General features: G+C 40.3%; 1 protein-coding gene across 3 annotated transcripts in view; it reads right to left on the reverse strand.

Moving 5' to 3' along the window:
- Positions 1–21,600, reverse strand: part of kcnd2 (potassium voltage-gated channel, Shal-related subfamily, member 2) — a 155,056-nt gene extending 133,456 nt beyond the window's left edge. Inside the window, exons 1-2 of one of the 3 annotated variants that reach the window (XM_058416592.1) lie at positions 20,858–21,600; positions 19,444–20,654 (exon numbers count right to left, since the gene is read on the reverse strand). In XM_058416592.1, coding sequence (XP_058272575.1) covers positions 19,444–20,555 — 1,112 coding nt within the window. In that variant the 5' untranslated portion in view covers positions 20,556–20,654; positions 20,858–21,600. Of the gene's footprint in view, positions 1–19,443 lie in introns of all 3 variants that reach the window. The other 2 variants (XM_058416594.1, XM_058416593.1) reach the window with 2 other exon arrangements.
- Between the last annotated feature and the right edge of the window lie 1,146 nt (positions 21,601–22,746).

Genomic DNA, 22,746 nt, shown 5'->3' on the forward strand with positions numbered 1-22,746 from the left:
GTTTCATGTGTCTCGGATGAAGCTAATGCTAGCTTTCCCTCTTACTGGATATTGGCTGCTGCCTGTTAAAGAGCTAGCTAGTGGGTGGAAATTGTTAAAAGACCACATTGGGAGAAAATGGGGTTTAAAAAAGGAGACACTGCAGCCCTGCTTTTTTCCATTGGCTCACAAGACTTGAATTCAGTGGCCAGAGTTTACTTTGATGATGTCGGGTTGAAGTTAAAGTAACTTTTCCCAGAAGTAAGTGTGTGATGGTTACATACTACATCCTATCCAGCTGGGTGAAATTTATTCACATTTGGTCTGAATGCTGTTAAGGAAAGTGTAGAAAAAGATATGCTGTAAGCTTTGGCGCCTATGGATTTCTTGAGCGCACAACTTTACTGGCCGTGTTTAGCCCTTCTAGAGTGGAGACTAAAATAAAACACAATAAGTATGAGGCATTAGCAGACTGCCGCATACTCTTGTTCTACTACAGAACCCTCTCGCCCTACTTCACTTCACTAAAACTGTGTCACTGCTGCTGGTGTGAAGACATTTGCATAGCACTACTTCAACAACAACATAAAAAAATGTGACTTGGGTTTTCATGCACTATAAACCAGAACCAATTTAATAAGAAAGTAAGAACAGGCATCGAGTCACACTAATATAATTACTGTCCTCATCTAACATGCATGCACACTTTTTAATAACACACTTGGAACCCCAGTAACCCAGAGTGCATTCTTAAAAATAGTTTCTTTGCACCTGGTAATTTGATTTATTTATTTTTTTTCCTTCTCTACTGTGCACATCTTATTTTTTCCCCCTGGAAAGCTGAGGCAAATGTTTGTGAACATTTTCCTGAGGTGATTTGTTAGCGCACATGTGTGTGTGTGTGTGTGTGATAATTAGGTTACCGGAGTGATCTTGCAGGCGGTAGACACTATCAAGGTGGGACAGACGGAGAGAGTTTGCGAGTTTGTTGAATGTCAGGCGGTGAGAAAAATGAGGTCCGATATTTAAAACATGAGGTGGAGATAGCAGCCAGCGAGAGACCTTGCATCTCCTCAGCCTCTTTCTGCCTGCTTTCAGTAGATTTATCAGGGATTAAAGAGCACAACCTGAACAACCTGTAAAGACGTGAAATTCTTTATGTGTCAAGGGCATTACGAGATATAACAGCCTGTATTGAGGTGTGTGTGTGTGTGTGTGTGGGGCAGCCTGACTCAACCAATTCCATTTCCCATGTCCATGTGTTGACTGCTCTTGAGTCTGTTAACAGAGACTGGCAGTTTATTTAGTGCATCCTGTGACTTCCAGTTGACCGTGTGTGTGTGTGTGTGTGTGTGTGTGTGTGTGCAATCACAAGCCATCTACCAGCAAGGAAGAGGGCCAGAGAAAGGACATTAGATGGTAAGTGGATTCTGTGTCTTCAGGGGAACATGTTCCAGTGACATATAACACTCTAACCATCGTCCATCTCACTGTCTTCCTCCCTCTCGCTTCATTTCAATCACTCTCCCATTACCGTCCCTCTGTCCACATTGACCTCCACTGCCTTTAATCTCATGACTAACCTTATCACCAGTTACAGCAGGACATCCGTGGTTGGGGAAGACAGAGCAGTTACCGGTGGTTCGATTAGACAAAAAAATATCACAGACAAAGATAGATTTAAACAACCAGTCCCACTTAAATTGGCAGGAACCATCTGTGCGAACCAGTTAGATAGAGATCCAGCATGATTATCCTTGTTAATCTGTCATAAATAAATATTAGAACACTTTATATCAGTATAAAATGTAATTTATTGCTGTACTACCTCTGGATATCTTTCTGGGTCATACCTAATGTTTACATAACCCCCACCTTAGTATGTGCTTTCCTCTAATTCTATCTTCATGGCTTGGCCATTAAATTAATTTGGGTAGGAAAAGGAAAGCAAAAAAGTTTAGTTTTACATCAAACATCTTTGACCACGTTTTTGGTGCCAGATGAGGCTGGTTTGAGTTTTTCAGGAACTGCTGGTCTCCTGGGAATGTCTCCCACAGCAGTTTCTAGACTGGTACGACAAACAAAAAACATCTAGTGAGCAATAGTTCTGTGGATGGAAACACCCAGGTGATGAAAGGAGAACAGCCAGGCTGATTTAAGCTGACTGGAAGGCTATAGTAACTCACTCTTTACAACCGTAATAAGCAGAAAAGCATCGCAGAAAACACATCAAATTTGAGGTGGATTAGCTAGAACATCAGGAAACCATGTCATGTTCCTGTCCTGTCAGCCAAGAACAGGAATCTGCAGTTACACTGGACACAGATCTAACTAGTCCGCTGTAACTTTTATCTCAAATTTTTTATTGCGAAATTCCAACATTTTCTTAAAATACTGTCAGACACGTTAAATTAATGGACATCAATCACTGGTGCTGTGGTATGGCGTAAATCATGAATTCAGCCGGCCCTTGTGGAAAAACTATTATTACAGCATTCTAATGTTCTTGTTCAATGTCCATTATAATTGGCTGCTAAGGATGTAAAAAAAAAAAAAAAACAATACTCATGCCACCTTTTTTTTATCGAAGTGATTTAAATACAACTACGAACAAAAACTAGAATATTGGGATAGACTGAATTCATGATGTATGTGGAGCACTGAAAGTGAAGGTTACACTTCCTGCCCACGCAAGAGCTCTAGTAATTGTTGATTCACTCCTTGTCGTTGCTGGCACTTTGCCCAGGCAAATGCGATTGCAAAACTTAAGAAATTCAAGCAATGGGCAATTATCTGCATGTTCATACCACATTCTTATTATACATAATGGTGGAAGAATGGTGGTATTCAGTGTCAGAATTCTATTTTTCCCTGAATATTTGATTTCCCACAGGTATAGTGTCGTTAAAGTACACGATTGTACTCTAACTAAATTACACTTCTGAGAGAAAATAAAACATACTTTTCACTCCGTAGACTGTTTTAATCCTTCAAAGTGCTCGTTACAAATCTCTAAGGTGCCTCTTCTGGTCCAGCCAGTGACTCTACTCTATATACGTTAATAGAAAGGGCTCCCATGATATCAAGTATTGTTCCAGTTCATTATTCGTGGTGACATTCTCATACTATACACTGTAGTAAACACTACAGCTATGAATAAGCCACCAGTGTGCTGAGGTGAGTTTCACAAATGTGCTAACGGTAATTGGTTGTATTTTAACCCTTGTGTTTTGTTCACCCATTGGTTTTGTTTGGGTCAGATTAACCCGGGGTTCTAAAAGCACTACAGAAAAAAAAAAATACATAAAGGCCCTTTACATATATAGTCTTTATCTCAATACCAAAAAATATAGATAACATTTACGATTAATATTAGGTCGCATTTAACAATGAAAGTGACCCTCAATTTTATAAAATTATAATTTATGTGATAAAATATCCTATAATAAAGACCTAAATCTAGAAGGAAAAATTGAAATGGAGCAATTTTTCTATTAATATTTATTATTTTGAACTATTATTTTGAACTATTTATTATTTATCAAATCCACAAGAAACAAAAGATTATTGCCATCACTGGCTGTGAAACACAGCTCTCAAAACTGCATCTACAAACACAGACGATTTACAACGAACACAAAACACTTTTAGTAGAAATATAAAACAGGTCAATTTGACCCAAACACCACATAAGGGTTTATTTATTTTGGTCTGTTTTCTTTCTCCAGTGTAGACTAGCATTGATTCTAGTAGGTAATTAAATTCAGTTCAGTTTTATTTGTATAGCGCTTTTAACAATGCTTTTAAATTTGCAGCTTTCTGGAAACATACAAAAAAAATCTGAATAAAAATGATATAATGCACAACATAATAATTTTGAATTCATATTTATCCAAGCCAGAGGTGATGGTGGCAACTCCCTGAGATGATATGAGGAAGAAACCTTGAGAGGAACCATACTCAAAAGGGAAACCATCCTCATCTGGGTGATTTTAATTCATTTCCTTTCTATAAATGTAATAGGCGAGTGTAACCAGGAGCTTTTTGAGCTAATTATATGCCTAAACATCAGCATCATTTTTAAATTCATTATAGATTTAACACAAATTCCTATGTAAAGTAAGTCCACAAGTCCCATTTCAGCTAAATATGCTAAATCATCATTATTTGCATGATATTGGATCATATAAAACATTTTTCAGTTATTTTTTTTTACACAAAAAACACAGAATCTTTATTTTCTCTTCTTGAATATATTTAAAAGTAGCACCTTTTTATTATAATTTTTTACATTTGAGTACACTGTTACCTGACTTTGACTTTGACACGTTATCAATACTTTCACCTTAAATATAATTCCTCTGTCCTTGTTCCACCCTTGCTTTATCATATCACACATTACTATTATTTGCGTTATCGTGTCACATCACGTCCAATCTCTGTACAGTCTCTGTGTACACACTGTATGTTAGCTATAAGAGCATGTTAATGTAGCAGGAACAAGACTATAATTTCAATATACTCTGTATTCTTACAACATGAAGCAATCTGATCATTTCAGCTATCTAGCAAAGTGATTCTCTAACCAGGAATATAGACGTAATAGTTCTTGTACATAAAAGAAAGGAAGAGGAAGAGAGATGAAGATCCTCTTTGAAAATCTGAAAAGGTGTGAGGAATACAAGAGGACTAGAAGCACATTGGAATCATACCACAAAACATCCTTAGATAATTTCCTCTGAGGGGTTTTTGTGTGTGTGTGTGTGTGTGTGTGGCTAAGGAAAACACATGCTGTACTAGACAGGTTCAAATGTTTCATCTAAAATGGAATTTTTTCTCGGTGTACCCTTTTAAAGTAAACCACGAGTCCACACATCCACTAATGACTCGGTGTGTGTGTGTGTGTGCGCGTGTGTGTGTAATTCTGCATGTTTGTGTGCAAGTCTGTATGTGTGTGTCTTAGTGTTCTGCTTCACTTGCACTCGTTACACAGTGTCCTTCCACTGATTCGCTCCATTTGAGCCTAAATCACACAGATCAACAAACAGGCAGCCAACCAGATTCACCTTGACAATGAAAAAAAGTGTGATTTGCTCAGGCTGGTCAACTAAACTGCCCACACAAAGCCACACAAAAAAAAACCCTCACAGACATAAATTCTGATTACTTTTTAAAATAAGTGGTGTGACCGCTATATTACAGTAATTGAATTACATACATATAGTGAAGACACACACACATCCTGTACACACACACACACACACACTGAGCGCTGGGTAGGACGAGTATTGTGATTCTCAGATTGTCTGCCTCCTGTCACTCCTTCCGCTCGCTGCATGAGTCCCGGCTTTAAGGCCTGTTTCTCTAGTATCTGTTGAGACTTATATTAAATACTGGTGTTTTGATTCATAGTTAGTGAGCATCCTTTTTATGTCTTGTCCATTACACACACACACACACACACACACATACTCATATGTTTATGAGTCAATTTTTTTTAAACACCCTTTCTTCCTTCTTGGAATATACCCAAGGTCATTAGTCTCTCTTTCTTTCTCTCTCTCTCTCTCTCTCTAGGTAAACTCATTATTCCTATCCTGAACACTTCTCCAGGCGCCCTCATTAGACATTCAGGTTAAAATACTGTCTGTGGAGCGACTGTGCAGCTAGACGGTCTCATGCAGCTTCCTCTAAATTGCTTACACCTGTTAGAACCTGTACATTAATAAACATACAAAAAAGCTATGTCCAGATTAAAACGTTGCAACTTTCTCAGTTCATCTTTAACAAATCAATCAAAATCTTTAAATCAAATCTTGTAGTACAATGCAGATTAGTAAACTATTTTCCTTGCCTGATGCATCAAGGGGTCTGGATGCTATACACCGTGAATCTGCATGACCAGGTCAAAGCATGTTCATGTGCTTATGTCAAGAGCTTACAATGTTCAACAAGCTGATATCTGGTTATTAATCTGTGTTATAGGCTGTGAGATGGCATGGCAGGTAGAGCTGCTGTTTTACCATCTCTCAGCTCGAAGGCTTGGATCCGATCCTGAGCTCAGGTTTCTAACTGTTCAGAGATTTGCATGCTCTCTCTGTGTCTGTGGAGGTTTTCTTACATCGCTTATAAAACATACTGGCTTTAAATGATCCCTAGGTGTGAGTGTGGATAATGCCATGTGAGGGACTTGAATGCAGACTACCACTGCATTCAATGCACACACTTAAACATGCTTCTCAAGGCAAATAAACACCATAGACTCGTCTACCTCTGCACATGCGTGACATTTTGCGCTATGTAATTGTAAATTTGTAATTTATGCTTTGTGTACTCTATTCTTTCATTCTTTTGGTGGTAGCTCAAGTGATTAAGGCTCTGGGTGGCTGATTGGAAGATTGGGATTCAAGGCCCAGCTCTACCTAGCTGCCACCATTTGGCCCTTGAGAAAGCCCCTAGGGGTGCTGTATCATGGCTGACCCTGTGCTCTGACCCCAACCCTCCAAGGATAGGATATGCGAAGAAAGAATTTCAGTGTATATATGACAAATAAAGGCTACTTAACTTATGTCCTTAATTTATGTCATAGGCTGCTGGAGGATTCACAGAGTAGGAATTTTACTGTGGAATTAAACACACTGTTTCATGAACATACTGACAATAAACTCTTGAAGCTTGAATCTTTTGGCTTCCTGTCGTGCCTTCAGTGTTTCTGGGATAAGATCCAAAGTGACCCTGACCAGTATAAAGCAGTTAGAGCAGATGAATGAAAGAATTTGTCTTATAGAGGACACAAAAGGTCAAATGACAGAAAAAGTAGCCATGACAGTTTCAGTTAGCCTGTCATCTAATCCAATTATACTTACAGAATAATGACTTTATCTTTGCACAGTGAACTGTCCATAATTTCTTCTTGGTGTCTTGATCCTAAATAATTCTACCATCAGCCATTTTCATGAAGGCTGTTCTTTGTTGTACATTATCTTGTTTACTTTCATTTAGTAGCATAATGGCGTTATCTGTAGACTTTTCTATAGCAGCAGATCTTTGATTAGAAATTTGCTTTGTGCATTATTGCTAATGACCTACCAATAGGTCATTAGCAAGCAATGTACACAAAAATCCAATCTTTTAAGCTCTGGAGTAGCAAAACATGTGATGAAGTTTGGAAAGTTACACTGAAGCAATGTAAATTTCTTCAAACTTCATCATGATTGATTATATTTCCCCAAACACTTGAGAGAGTGAGAAAAGAGCCTATTTAGGCTCTCAGTGGTGGTGGAGGAGTCATACGGATGGATGAACAGTTGTGCAGTCACACGCGAGAACCGCAGGGATTATTCCGCATGACAAAGAGACTTTAATTACTTCATTATGTTCTCTCTGTGTTACCACGACTGAGCTAACACACAAGTCTTTCAGATATCTAGAACCCATATAATCCTGTAAGAACCAACATACATCTAATAACCTACATGTCGTAGTCATGGGAACGATCATCCCTCAAATAACAGCTGAAATCAGATAAAAGACATTGAAAGACAATAACAAAACAAAACCAAAATAAAAGAGGCAAGAAAACTCCAGAAAACTGTGAGGCAGAGCAATACAGTGTGGCTGGGATGCCAATCCATCACACACCAGGGTGCAATTTAGAGCAGACAATCTGTTATGTTTTGGGGTGGTGGAACAAATCAGATTAACCCAAAGGGAACCTACATGGGTACTGGGAGAACATGTGTAACTCCACACAGACTGTAATCTGAAGCTTGGACCCTTGAGTTGTGACAGATCAACACTACCTTCTGGGCCACTGGGCTACAATTTGCTCTAAGCATCTGCTAATTAGATCCGCTTCATTCTGGTACAAAGCTAGCATGGGATATTGTTTATGATCATTTTCTGCATGATTGCTAGAAGAAAAACTTTGCGAAGAGTTGTCATATCATTGTCATATTAATATCCATCAACATTTTGATTCGGTGTTGTCTGTATAGCGGTTTTAAAATAGACTTTGTCACGTGGCAACTTTACAGGATTGAGATCCCTAATGAGCAAGCCAGAGAAGAAACGTCCTAAGCCATCTCCTTGATAGGAACAAGATTCAAAAGGGAACGCAAGCAATGGTTTCAGCATCTTTTGTTTATTGAGATACACCTGAAGAAAAGGTCATTTCTGGAATTGACGAAATCGCATTCATGCATATACGTTTTTGGATGCACAGTTATGGAGCATCATGCTTACCAACCCAGTTAGCACGGTACAGTTATTTTTGCACCTAGCGGTTAAAAATTGGAACTGAAACAAGAGCTAACAGATGCTCATTGTTGCAGCATGTTGCTCATGATGTTCAGAAATGCACAACATGTCAAAGCTTGAAGCAGATGGGCCATAACAGCAGAAGACCATCTTTTTAAAAAGCTGTTTACCTGTGTGTCTGCATGAGTCGGATAATTGCATGAATGAGCAGGTGTACAGATTGTATGGCAGTTGTATAGGTGCTGGGTATAAAATACTACTCATAACATGTGAAGCCTGGAGCATCACTTTCAAATCTTGAGGGAAAGATTGTGGTTACATTTTGCCGAGAACTGAAGCAAGCACTGATGCTGATGCTCATTGGGGCAGGAATCAAACATGTTGGGGATGAACAATGGACAGTTAGTAACATTACCTCTTTTGTATTACTTCGACAGGATACACGTCTGCCGCCTCAAGCACAGCTTGCTAGGGCTAGCTAAACTCAGTAGCTGGCGTCATTGAAATGCAATCTTCAGCAAACAGACCATTAAAAATAACAGCAATGGCTTCTGATTTCAGTGACAAATGTGTGCATCTCAAAGATGGCTAAAATAAATTTCTTTACAAGTGACAAATTAAACAGTGAGGTAATGTCAAATCAGCTTAGTTTGACTTTTTTATGCTAATTATCTGTGCTAAGGGCTCTGGTGTTTTTATTTATTTATTTATTTATTTTTTGGTTAGTTTTCTTCAAGTGTCAACTCACAACTTCCTATTGCAAGGTTGCTCTAAAAATTCCTTAGATCAGCAGTTCTTAACCTGGGGTCACAGGTGATCAAGTGGTAACAAGTGGGTCAATGGAAAACTTACTTTGAATGAGTGTATAAAATACTCGCTTGATGCCACATGATATAACTGCTGACTGAAAGAAGTCATCTCGGATTAGCAAATTGTTTATTGTCATCATGGCTGACTGCTGATTAAACATGGAGTGATTTCATGTCAAGAACATGTACAAGTATATAGACAAGATAAGATAGTTTGTGTCTTTCCTCAGCTCTACTAATCCATGACTGGACCGCCACACATCTATCCAACTCCAAGTGAGTAGTCTGAAAATTTTTATTACTATTATATTAATCTATATCATTTTAGGGTCATTCTTGAAAATACTTGCAAAAAGGTTAAGAATCGCTGCCTTAGATAATACGCTACAGCAAAAGTCAAGTGTACAGGCCTCTCGAATTAATGTCTTTCTACTCCATCAGAGTCTGTGACGCAAGTTGTTTCTGTTTCCTTGTCAGATAATCACTCATTTAAGACATTATTGATTACAGCACTGCTTATTTAAGTTATTATTATGTAATTTTTTTTTAGCAATTTAAAGCATCCTGCTGCACTTTAGTTATTTGAGACAGTTAATTTGAGAAGACCTGCTTATTAAACTGTGTTTACCTGCTGGGTTGTAATTCAAATAGTTCTTTCTTTAAAAGCCTCATTTTGCTTTATTTTATGTCAGATTTTCCTTCTGTACATCCTGCCTTTTTAGAGTTAGCTACCTTTGTAATTATTTAGTGAATTCATTTATTCAGCTAGCGAGGCAGCTAATCAAATGGCCTGACCAAAATGATCTGTCCCTGGAGAGGTTCTAATACTTTCAATAGGAATTGTCATCATTAGCCAATGTAAGAAATCTTGCTCATGGGACTGCTGTGTCACTACTCTAGGAATGTTTACAACAAAATTGCCCATCCTGTATCGTGACATTTTTTCACGTTTCAGTCTCTCGGGATAAGCGTCTTTGAGAGGTTATCAATAATACAACTGGAATTATTACCTTGCTGTGGACCTTGTGTCTTTATGCCCAGGCTAATCAGGGTGTGCTAATGAGGGTAATCCCACACCAGAACACCTTGTGAGACAGACTAATGAACCCCTTTCACAATGCACCCTGTGCCCTAACCGTAGAACGACTCCAGAGATCTCAGGACTGAAACCTCATGCTACCTCTGAAGAAACCAAGACTAAACCAAGCTTTCTGTGCATTACACCTATTCTTAATCATCCACTACAGTTTAATATCGAAGATCTAACTGTGTAGTTTCAAGGAAAGTAAACAACTATGGGATGGCATTTACATTTACTGACACCCTTGTACATATATCTTGTATTTAGCATTATATATAGTATAGTATATAGTAGTGAAGGGTTAATGGTCTTGCTCAGCAGTTGCACAGCAGGGTTACCTACCCAGTTTGCTTGGACTGCTGAACCTTCTGATCAGTAGTCTATGCATCAAGACTCTTCTCACTGAGGTGATGGAATGAACTTTCCCAAGATGTCCGAACAGCTGAGTCACTGGCTGTCTTCAAACCAGGTTTAATGACCTACCTCTTCCTGAAATACTTGAACTAGCACAAAAACTAGCAAAAAAAACATGTCTGTGTGCTTTTCTTAGCTGTTTTTAGACAGACGGTATTCTTAGTCCATGACCTAGTGATCCAGTACCAGGATGTATTCAATGAGTCTTAAGAAAACCGGAAGAATGTCATAAATGTAAACGTAACGTTGTGCAATGGCTTAACCACCAAGTTAACACTATCATGTGACCTGAATTTTTTCATTCCTCTTTCACGACAGCAGTTTGCCAACAATTGTACTTTTTATTACTTAAAAAAAAACTTAATTTTATTCCATTTATTGCTATGTTTAATGTAGTGGAACATCTGAAAAAAAAATAAAAAAAAACAGCTATAAACTCATTCCCTCACAAGCCTTCATGATATCAAAAAACTTTAAATCCAACTGTTCTGAAGAATTTCCATCATCTGAAGGCTACATCATTACCCCTGACCCTGAGATTCTTTCCAAAAAATGACAAATAAACGTCCCTTCAAAAAGAATGTCCCCATATTGAGTACTTCTCCTTGTTACTATAGAAACGTAACATGTGAACATGTTAGCATAAACCTTGCAGCTGAATCTACTGTCAGAGCTGCTGTAATTATTAACTGCCTTATGACCAATCAGAATTGAGCATTCGGCACCTATTCCGCAGCTGGCTGACCTATTCTGACCCAGCGAACGTTAAAAAACGTGGGATGAACTCACGTTTAGTCCATTCTGCACTCTTTAATCTACTTTCATTATGTCACTTTATGAACCCTGCAGCAGAGTGACTGTAAAGCATATTGGAAGAAACAGATAGCGAGTGAGAGAGAGAGTGAGACACAGACAAGATCTACTGCGTATATGGCCTCTTCCAGGGTGATGGATGAATGTGGGACAAATGCAAGTGACATTTAATTTAAAACATACATCATATGTACCTGATGTGCTTAATGCATGTTCTTCTTACCTCTTGCTCGTACATTCTCTTATCATCTTTCTCGTATTATCCGCATGACTTTAACTGTGACAGCTGCTCACATAATTGATGCATTTGACAGTGAATAAGTCAATTAAAGTGCCGCTGATTTAATTGAGTTGGCCAGAAATGACTCTGTTAGAAAGGATGAGAGGTGTTCAGACCAGGTACATGCATGATAGGGCTTATTTTTCTCCATTTAAAGACTTGAACTCTGATGCTAAAGGTTGAAACCCAGGTTTAGGAGAAGACTAAAAAGTTAAGTGAAAATCAGGTAGACATACAAAAATAATATTAGGATGAAAATGCAATGCCCTGGAAACGTGGTGCTGCACTGAATAGGAAAATAATAGACGAATATCTGGCAATGATGGACGATACAAAATCAATAAATACAGAAAGCAGACAATACTCTAAACAAACTAAACTGTAAACAGTTAAAAAACCCAAACCTCATTGCACAGAGGTACACTCACCAGTAGGAAGACTTGTGCAAATTAAAGCAATTAACCCAACAACCAATCAGATGACAGAACAGTAATATGCATTGCATCCCAAATCAGGCACTAATGCACTATTCTAACATTTTGGAGTATAAATAGAGAGTATTGTGTTCTTACTGAAAACACCAACAAGTACCTGAGTAAAGGTACAAAGTCTGGAATATTGGACACTTCATGCACTCAACACTCAAAGCTTTGTTTAAAAGGGGCGGGGCTACCAGGCCCAGATGCTGAAAATTTTCAAGATGACCGACGGCACTCTAATGGACCAGATGTTTTACAAATATCTTTTTAATTACCCACGTTGTGAGATTTAGATTTCGCATTTTAAGAATTCACTTTGGTATTGAAAACTGTAAAACAGCTTATACTTCCAGTTAGGAAGTTAGGTTACATTTGAGACAAAATATAACTTTCTAAAGTTCATACACTAGATAGCAAGGAAGACAGTAAGTATAAGTGTATAAGTGTAAGTGTAAGGTGTGTAGTCTGTCAATCGAGACCCAGTTATAGAATCATACAGATACAGGCCATGAGATACAGAATGAGAAAAAAATATCCTCTCAGTGACTTTGTCAGCTTGAGTATTTCAAAATCGACTTATGTTCATGGATTTTTATTTACAAGGGTTTCTAGAGTTTAAAAATATCCAGTGAGTGGCAGTTCTACTGGCAGAAATAAACTGTTGCTACAAGAGGTCAGAGGAGAATGACCTGATTGCTTCATGGTGATAGAAAGACAACACCACTATGGTACAGTAACTCCAACAACAACTCTGAACACTGGTGAGCAGAAAAACATCTAAGAATGCACAACGTGTCGAAACTCGAGGCACAACAGCAGAAGATATCTGCATGATTTGGATAGGGAGAAGAAACCTTCTTATTATTTTTTGTCAAATATACCTTACAACACAGTGAAATTCTTTTCTTTGCATCTTCTAGCTTAGGAAATTGGGTTCAGCCATGATACAGCACCCCTGGAGCAAAGAGGGTTAAGGGCCTTGCTCAAGGACCCAACTGCGGCAGTTCGGCAGTGCTGGGGCTTGAACCCCAACCTTCTAATCAATAACCCCAAGCATTTACTGTTTGAGCCACCACTAACTGCAAATGCATTGTATTGGTCCTTTGTATAAAAGCCCACTAAAAATATGGAGCCTGGAACATCACCTTCCCAGACATCCCGAGGAGAGATTTAAAAGAACGACTGTGGTCACCGACTGTGCCGAGACCCTGTCCTACCTATCTTGCTTTTACAAAAAGATTCAAAGCATTGTTCTATCTCATAGATGACGTGTCACTAGCAGGCAAAGCCGTTATCTAGATAGCGGGCATGCAGAAGCGTTATCTAGACGACTGATGACCAGATAGAGCAGCTTTAGCAGTGAGAATATCTCTTGCACGATGGTAAAACATCTGGGTCTTATCCAGCAGAGCACTGCTTTATATCTCTCATCAACGGAACAGCTTGCCAAGAACACCTGATAAACCTCCACACAGTTCATGGGTATTATGTCTCACAGCATGAGCACACCATTACAAATAAGCTAATGTTTGCTTTCGGGTAAAGCAGCAGTCAAAACACATTTCAATTCTCCAGGGTGCAAATGTAGGGTTACATAAGTAAGGAATAAACTACAATTGGGCATGCTGGTACAGGACAATATCCAATAACAGGATTTGATTATTGTGTTCCAACAGCAAGGCACTAATTACAATTTTTTTGTTAACATACAAAATTGCATATTTTTTATCCATTTATATTTTCCACGTAATGTTGTTAAATGGAACATTTTCGAAACAAGGGGAGATTTTTGTTTTGGGACACTATAAGCAGTTTTCTACATTTCCTGTAGAAAAAGTGTATAAAGCAAAATTATTCTATAAAATTATTCAGTGAATTTGGCTTTTGCATTTCTTCAGCACTCATGTTACACCAAACCAAACTGTTCTGTTCAGAAGACAAAGAAATTGATGTTAAACTTTTGGGTTGATTTTAATTTTCTTCTTTACGGGAAGCTGAGGCTAATTACAGGAGTCTCTGAGGCAAAGCACTGCGGTTGGAGTTGGTTTTTCCTTTGAATGAAATCTGAAGAAAAGAAGCAATTATTAACACCACCCATTAACCTAACCTTGTCATGTTTGAGCCATATTGATTGCTCTAATCTTCATCTTAAACCAAGTGTCACATTTCTCAAAGCACAGCTTATTGACTTAATAAAATAATAGAACTTAATAAAATACAGAATAATAAAATTATTCTGTAATTATGAGAAAAGTCATAGAAAAGTCATGGTCAGTGGAACCTCTGCATATGAATTGAACTCCTTCTGGAGGCGAGTTCTTAAGGCGAAAATATGTATTGCGAAACGAATCCATTCCAGCCACCTAAAAATATTACCGATATTACCAATACAAAGTGTATGTAAACTGTATGGCTGCATTCCATGTCAAGGGTCCCCACAGGAAGTCGCGCCACCAAGCTTGGGCTAAAAATAGAACAGACCACCCACGCCACCAATCTGTCAACAAAAAAACGCCCAAGCTTTTGAATGCATTCCGAAGGCAACATTGGTATCGTGGGTTGACTCTTTCAAAAAAGCTTTCGCTGACTGAAATTTTTTTTGTAAAATTCGTAAACTGGCTTCAGTTGGCTTTCCACTGACGCAAACAACTTTTGAACGGCTCTTGGACATACGTGCAACTTAGCCGGCGTTCAGTTCTGTTCATTCACTTGCTGAAAATGCTTCGTATGCCGACGCAAATTTCTTGCACAGTTTCAATTCTTAAGGCGAAAATTCATAAGGGAAGGCATTCATATGCTGAGCTTCCACTGTAATTACAAGAATAAGAATAGTTTTACTTAAATAAATGCACTACTGCACATTGTATAGTTTTTTATTCCTTTTTCCTTTTATCTTACAAAGCCCTGTCTCCCTACACACACACACCACTGTGTAAACCTAATGTTAAAAAGTGATATGCGTTGCAGATCTGTGAGAGGGCAAAGGCGCTTAGTAATGGCAGTCCTTCTCTTCTTTCTGAGGTACTTCTGAAGTGGGTTAGGATTAGAATGGGAGCTCAGAAATGTGTGAAAGTGTAATGGATTAACTTTCAGACGAGGGCATTGATGGGCTGCTCTATTGCCTTTAAAGATTCTACGCTTTCTACCACTCTGATCTTCTAAGAGGTCTGGGAGCAACAGTCTAAAAACAGTGTCATGCTGTATTAACTGAAGAGATGGAGTGGAGTGCTGCCAAGAATAAGATATAACACTAGTTCTAACACGGAGCAAGCTGCTACATCGCTTGTGTGAATTCTGGCCTTATGGAGAAATGTTAAAATGCCATGAAGTGTAGAGCTTTTTTTTTTCCTAGAGGGATAAACTGATAACAAAGGAAAGAAACTGCTCAGTGATATCGAGCATTTTTTTTTTGCATTTTAAATTTTGCTACAGTGGTCGAAATCACAACTTATCCTTAATTTTTTATATTTAGTATTCCCATAGTTATTATGAGTGACAGCCAGTCATGACATTAGACAGGAGAGCTAAAAACCTATTAGCTATCAATAACTTGACAGTGAAATGATTAGGGGTGAGGAATGATTTATATAGAAAGATGTAATTAATAACATAATTATAATGATACTGCATATACACACACAAGGAATGACAGGCAGCTATGTTTAATTGTCTCTAATTTTCCAATTTAAAAGTGTGTATAATTATTCACTGGTTTCATTCAGTGATTACTCCGAATCAATTAAAAAACCTATTGATGCAAGAGGGCAAAAGAGAAGAAGAAGAATCCTTTATTATTATACACATTCATTACAGCACAGTGGAATTCTTTTCTTCACATTTCCCAGCTGAGAAAGTTGGGGTCAGAGCACAGGGGCAGCTATGGTACAGCACCCCTGGAGCAGACAGGGTTAAGGGTCTTGCTCAATTGCTCAACAGTGGAGCTTGGTGGTGCTGGAGCTTGAATCCTGATCATCCAATCAACAATCCAGAGCCTTAACCACTTGAGCTACCACTGCCCCTGGAATGACCTGATTGATTCGTGCTCATAGGAAGGCAACTTTGGTATGGTACAGTAACAGTAACTCTTATCGCAACTATGAGCGGAAAAGCATCTCAGATTGCACAAAACACAAAAAAAGCAGATGACATCTGCACGATTTGTATAGTTTCATGAATACGTAGATGTAAAGAGTGTACGTCTATTGTATTGTATAAGATAATTAAATTTCCCCATTTAAAAGAGTTTTAAGCCTGTAATTATTTACCAGGTTCATGCCATGATTGCTTCAAATCAATGAAAAAAATCCTTTAAACCACGAAGCACCAAACTTACTGTTGTGCGTCCTGTTGTTTCGTTTGATTGGACAAACAAATGACAGAAAACCACTGACAATATTTCACATGTGCCTTTTTCATTACATATCTAATGGACAGCAAATTATAAGTGTGAAAGCATTCTAGTGGAAAATCCTTTATGGCTCTAATAAATAGACAAACTGTTAGCCTACACATTTACACCCAATATTTTAATATTTTGATTCGGTTCTTTTAATGCTGCTGTGGTGTGGTGTTACTTTACACCTAAAAGTGTTCTACTTTGCAACAAAAAAGTTTGAATATCCCTGATTTAAAGGGTCAGTGCCTTGATGCACTGTCTGCCTCGTCTTCATTTCCCAGCCTCCGCTATGGGTGTCGAGGAACTGAAGGAAAAGAAGGTCTGAAAGAAGTAATGGCGCACTGTGATCAGGCTGGGGAGAAGGCAGATGAAAGGAGGGGCTGCAGCATGGAGGTCTTGCAGCTGTGTGGCTGTTTGGAAGACACAGTTCATTAGAAGCCAGCCCTTGTGAGTCACTTCCCCCTCCCAAGTGACGAAGACCTACACACTGGCACAAACACACACACACACACATACACATACACACACTCCTGCCATTAAGTCACTGCTGAGTGTGGGACTATAATTGCTTTTCCTTTACTGATATCATCCAATCTGACAGCCAGGAAATGCTTTCACTGTGCACAATGAAATGTGGCAATCCTCTTTGATCATTCGCACAGTTTCAGAGTTCTCCCTCCTGTTTTTTTCTTCTCTTTCACTCAAACATTTCGTCATTATTTTCAACGTATCCATATCAGACCTGCCAGCCTATCAGCAGTACAAAATTGATTCTGTTTCCCATGAAACTCGAGATATCAGTGCCAGTTTATCAACATGAGCCACTATTTAATCTATAGACCAGCATTCTACCCACCATTTCCATTTCAACTTATGTACTAGCAACAGCTTAGTATGATGTCATCATGCATGACTGAGAAAGCACGTACGGTAATGATCATGGTGTGGATGATGTACTCAGTCATCCTTTTTTTCTCCTGAAAATGCCTTTTGGTGGGAAATTAAAAGTACATAGACTAAGCACAAAAAAAGAAATACAATTTACACAAAATGGCAAATGAAAAGGTTCAATCTTTTCTGTTTAATATTTATAGAAAGTCAAAAGAGCATTACAAATGTTAAACACTTAAAAATAGACATTGTCAATTTCTGGGTCTTTTATGTTTCATAAGCTTTTATTCTCCCGTCTCCCCGCTGTCATTGATAATATCCAGTGATTCCAGCTACATTAGATGTCTTGTGCTTTAAACTCTGCTACATGCATAATAATGTGTCCTTATGATATAAACTAATGATAAAATGATGTGCAGCCTGTAGCTGAAGAACAGAGTGCTTGCATGGTAATAATACTCATCTCACACACCATGATGCACAACTTAAATATGCTGTGTGCCTGAAGTGTCCCCTTGTCTCATGTCATGTGTTTAGGTGTAATGAATGCTGTCACACTATGCTTCATAGTTATTGCTATATGCATGCCAATATATTTACATATATTTTCTAAACCTGAAGCGTGATGTAGCAGTGTTGCTTCTGAAGTGCATGTGATGTGAATTGGAACAGATGGCCACTTGTGTGATGCAGATGTCTTGTGTACACGTCATATTCACTGTACACCAAATAAACCTGTACCACTGTTTTTCGAGAAGCAACATCACATATTCATTAATTCATTCAAAGTTGTTTATCCTCATCAAGGTTGTGGGGAGTCAGTGAGGACAGTGGAAACCATAGAAGCTGGAGGAAACCCACCTGAACACATGGAGAACATGTGAATTGCCACACAGATTGAGTAACCCCCAGCTCTGGATCGATCCGGAGACCCTGGAGACAGCAACACTATCTGATGCTGTCTAAAATAATTTATATCAAACAGAAAACAGAACCGAACTGTACAGAACAAAACTAAACAGAACTGTAACAGCCACCATATGACAAAATGTAGGAAATACAGGAAGCCAGAAAGATATGAGGTAGGAAAAAAAAAACCTTTGTCAGCAGCACGAACATGCACACTTCAATGAGCTTAACATTCAAAGGCTTTAAATGAGAATTACAGCCCGCTGACCCGTTATGAGTAGTCTGTCATCTTGGCCCAGGCGCACTGTCATTTGCAGCTCGTGTTATGACAGCAGCCGCACTGCGCTTGCAAAGCGCGCTGATCAAAGCGCTGCCTGAGTGTCGGAGCGCACAGTTTGATGATTGGCCCAGAGGGTGACTCAACGCCTGCGTGGGCGCGTGGAAATCTCCCGGTTAGTGAGGTAGCAAAGCCGCCGGGCAATGCGCGGTAAAGCGTTTCAGAACTACAAGACGCTTCAGCACCACGGAGAGCGCCCTGTCGCACAGAGCAACAAAACACAATCCATATGGGATTCTTACTGAAATAGCTTCATGGCTTGTTACAGCTGTCTCTTGGCTTTGTGCTGATGTGGGAAATGCAGTTACAGCAATACTACAAATGGCCACAAGTTACAAAGTGCTAAAAAGGCGAGCGCACCCGTTTGGTGTACACGCGCTCGACTCAGCTGAGTGTATGACTGAAGAGAGGTGAGGTGCAGTGTGTGTGTGTGTGTGTGTGTGTGTGTGTGCGAGAGAGTGAGAGAGAGAGAGAGAGAGAGAGAGAGAGTGGGTGTGTTTAGAGTTTTATCATATTATTGATTCTCCCAGATCCTTCATATACGTCCTATTTATAGCTCTACATTTTCCCCAGTGCAGACGCAATGAAATTACTTTGAACCAGTTGGATGACTGCAGATAATTTCCCATGAGGCCGGATTATCTGGAGGTCAAGAGACTTTTAGACAACGTGGTTCTTTCATGTCACATATAAACCGAAAAGCCAAGAACAGAATGTTGTTAATCCGCACACACATTCATACACACACGCAGCGCGCGCGCGACATTCACACCGGCTCATCAACGCAGCCACTTACCCCAGAGTGGTCATGGTGACGATGGTGTACCAGAAGGCCGCCGGGATGCTGGTGAACTTGCTCGCGTTGGAGCCCTTCTCCGCGTAGAACATAACGGTGGCGAAGATAATGATGGCCATGGTGAGGGAGAAGAGAAGGAATCCCAGCTCGGAAGCGCAACTCTTTAGAGTGTAGCCCAAAATGCGCAGGCCGGCCGAGTGGCGCGAGAACTTGAAAATCCGAAACACTCGGAAGACCCTGAGGGTGACGAAGGCGCCACTCACGTCCTCGTTGTCCGTCATGACCAGGCCGATGTAGTAAGGCATGATGGCCACCACGTCGATGATGCTCATTACGCTTTTGACAAACTTATACCTGCTGGGTGCGGCGATAAGGCGCAACAGGTACTCGACGGTGAAGATCATGACGCAGGCCGTGTCCAGGCAGAAGAAGGCGAGCGCATAACGCTCACCGCAGGATAATTCCTTGGCGCGGTTCGGCGTCGTGCCGCACGGCACCGTCTCCACCACGTTGGCCATGACCGACACGGCGATGAAGAAACCCGTCACGTAGTAGAACACCAAGGCCATGGTGCTGGTGTGCGGGTTCTCAAAAGCGCGCCACATGGATTCGCGGAACGTCATGTCCGGCAGCACGAGGTCATTGTTGTTATCGGTGTCCTCGTCGTCTTGAATCCGCTCGGCGTTCTCTCTCCGTCGATCTTTATATTCTTCATAGCAGCAGTCTCCAATAATCTCGGGGATGATCCCGAAGAAGGCTAGCTCCTCGTCGTACGCGGAGATGCACTCGTGCCGCGGGTAGTGCAGCTTCCCGGTGCGGTAAAAATTCAAAATATGTCGGAAGATGTCCGGGTCACGGTCGAAGAAGTACTCGTTGGTCTCCTCGTGGTAGAAGAAGTCACGCTCCGTGCTGCCCAGCAGTGTGTCCGGGTAGCGCTCCAACGTGTTCCGCCACGTCTGAAACTTAGTGCCACTCACGTTTAGGATGATTAGGCCGTCCTGCGCGCGTCTCTTGTCCCGTGGTGGAGCGGGCATAGGAGCGCTCGCCACCGGCATCCATCCTATAGCCGCGGCACGGGCGAAGGGTAACCAGGCTGCAACGCCGGCCGCCATGCTGACCTCGCAAGCTTTAGCGCAAGCTCGTCCAAGCTCGTCCGGTTGATTCAACGCTCAGTTTCCAGCTCAGAGATCCAGGAAAGAGTAAACGGACATCTGTGGATAAGACGCAAAAAATAAGCGTCTGGCAAATTATATCAGCAAAACGAGCTATACGACAGACTGAAAGAGAGAAACTGATCAGTTTGAAATCGGGTCTGTGCGTAAAGCGAATTCCTTTCACTTTTCAGTGAGCAGTGCAGTATATTGCTCGCATTTGCACTTTATCTGGTGGTTTTCAAAACAGGAAACTGTCTTACCTCCATACAAATACAGTCGTGCTCAAAAAAAGTAATAGTTTATGGTCTTGTCATGAACTGTACTCCTTGATTAACTCCGCTGTTCTCCTGGAACCAAAAAAAGAACGATCCAAAATGCAGAAAAGTCTCCCAAATATTGTTCTGCGCTCTGCAGCAACAAGTTCAGCACTTAGACAGTCTCAGGCATTGGTTCAGATGCAGTCAGCCAAGCGCACGCATACTGTTAGAGGTGCACTCCGCGGTGCCAGAACGCAGTGTGCCAGTGGTCCATATGCAGAAGACCACCCTGATGAAAGTGTGCTCAGGATGAATGCATGGAAAAATAATGCAAGCTGCTTCTCCGCATCTGTCACCACTGCATTTCTAGTCCATTCACTCTCACAGCGACAAAAAAAGAAAAAATCCGTAATGGAAAAGCAAACGCGTTGAGACAAGAAGAGGAGAGGAAAAAAAAGAAAACAGTACAGGGTTTATGCCTGAGCAGCAACAAATGATCGGACTGAAGCTGGAGACTCCGTTAGAGAGATGCACGCATGCGGCGGGAGCGCGAGCTGCTCTGTGGCTCTGGGAGAGTCACGTGCTCTACGCACCGGGTTCCTCCTGCGGGAAGAATGGAGCTCTTGAGGAACTGTGCGGCGCGCGCGCGTTAATTTTAAATATCCAAAGGGTGGGAAAATGACCAGGTTTGGGGAAGAGCAGGTGGTTGAAACCGTTCCCGTTATTCCCCAAACTGATGTGAAAATTTTAAATGCGTAATGAAAAGGGGAAGTGAAAGGGAGGGGAAGCGGCAGGATAATGCGCAACCTGAGCCAAAAGCGCGATGGGTTTGCGGATATTTACACGGCAAGGAAACGATGAGGATACGCGCAGGACCGCTAGATGGAGACAGGTCTCAGAGGAGATAATAATAATAATAATAATAATAATAATAATAATATGATGATGATGATGATGATGAAGATGATGATGAAGAAGAAAACGAAGAAGTGAACACAGGCTGCCTGAGGGGCAGTGTTTTTTTCTGTTGCAAAGCCATCTCAGGAGGGTGCTGCATACATTTTTTTCTCTGTTGGAAGGACACCCATTAAGGCACTTTATCACGTTTACCTATACAGCACTGCATCACATGTTCACCACTATAAGGGCATCCCAATGGTCACTTTATCACTTTGTCTAGCACATTTTCTTGCACCCTGTTGGGCATTGCATCGCTTTTTTCACACACAGGGGTAATATGTAGGGAACTGCATCACATTTTTATGAGACACAAAAGGACACCGCATCATGTGTTTTACACTGGAAAGGCATGCTAGATGGCATCTCATCAAGTAGATAAAAAAAAAATCCCTTTTAAACAAGTAACCTGAGCAAAATTATCCATCAACGCTCAACAGGCTGGAAAACGTTACAATACATTTCTAAAGAGTTTGACCTTCACCTGTGAGGCAGATGATAAACAAACAGAGAAATTCTGCATCCCAAACATTAAGGATTATGGAAGTGGTGGTTGTATTACGGTTCAGGTCCAGGATGGAAAGCCATTTTTGATGAACCTGTTGGCAAATTGCGGTGGTCATTTTACGATTTGATGTTCATTGTTAAAGAAGCATCAAAAAGCTCAACAATGAACTCAAAAATTACACTGACCTATTAGGTCCCTTAAGAGCTCTTGATTGCTGTTGTAGAAAGGACATTATGAGTTCCCTTCCAATTCTGGTTCCTCTCAAGGTTTCTTCCTCATATCATATCATCTCAGGGAGTTTTTCCTTGCCACCCTCACCCCAGGCTTACTTATAACATTAGAGATAAATAGTAACTCAACTTTGAACTTTAACATTTTTCTATCTTTCTATACTTCTGTAAAGCTGCTTTGAGACAATGTCCATTGC

The sequence above is a fragment of the Hemibagrus wyckioides genome, linkage group LG19 (assembly GCF_019097595.1).
Source record: "Hemibagrus wyckioides isolate EC202008001 linkage group LG19, SWU_Hwy_1.0, whole genome shotgun sequence".
In the NCBI taxonomy this organism is placed as follows: Eukaryota; Metazoa; Chordata; class Actinopteri; order Siluriformes; family Bagridae; genus Hemibagrus; species Hemibagrus wyckioides.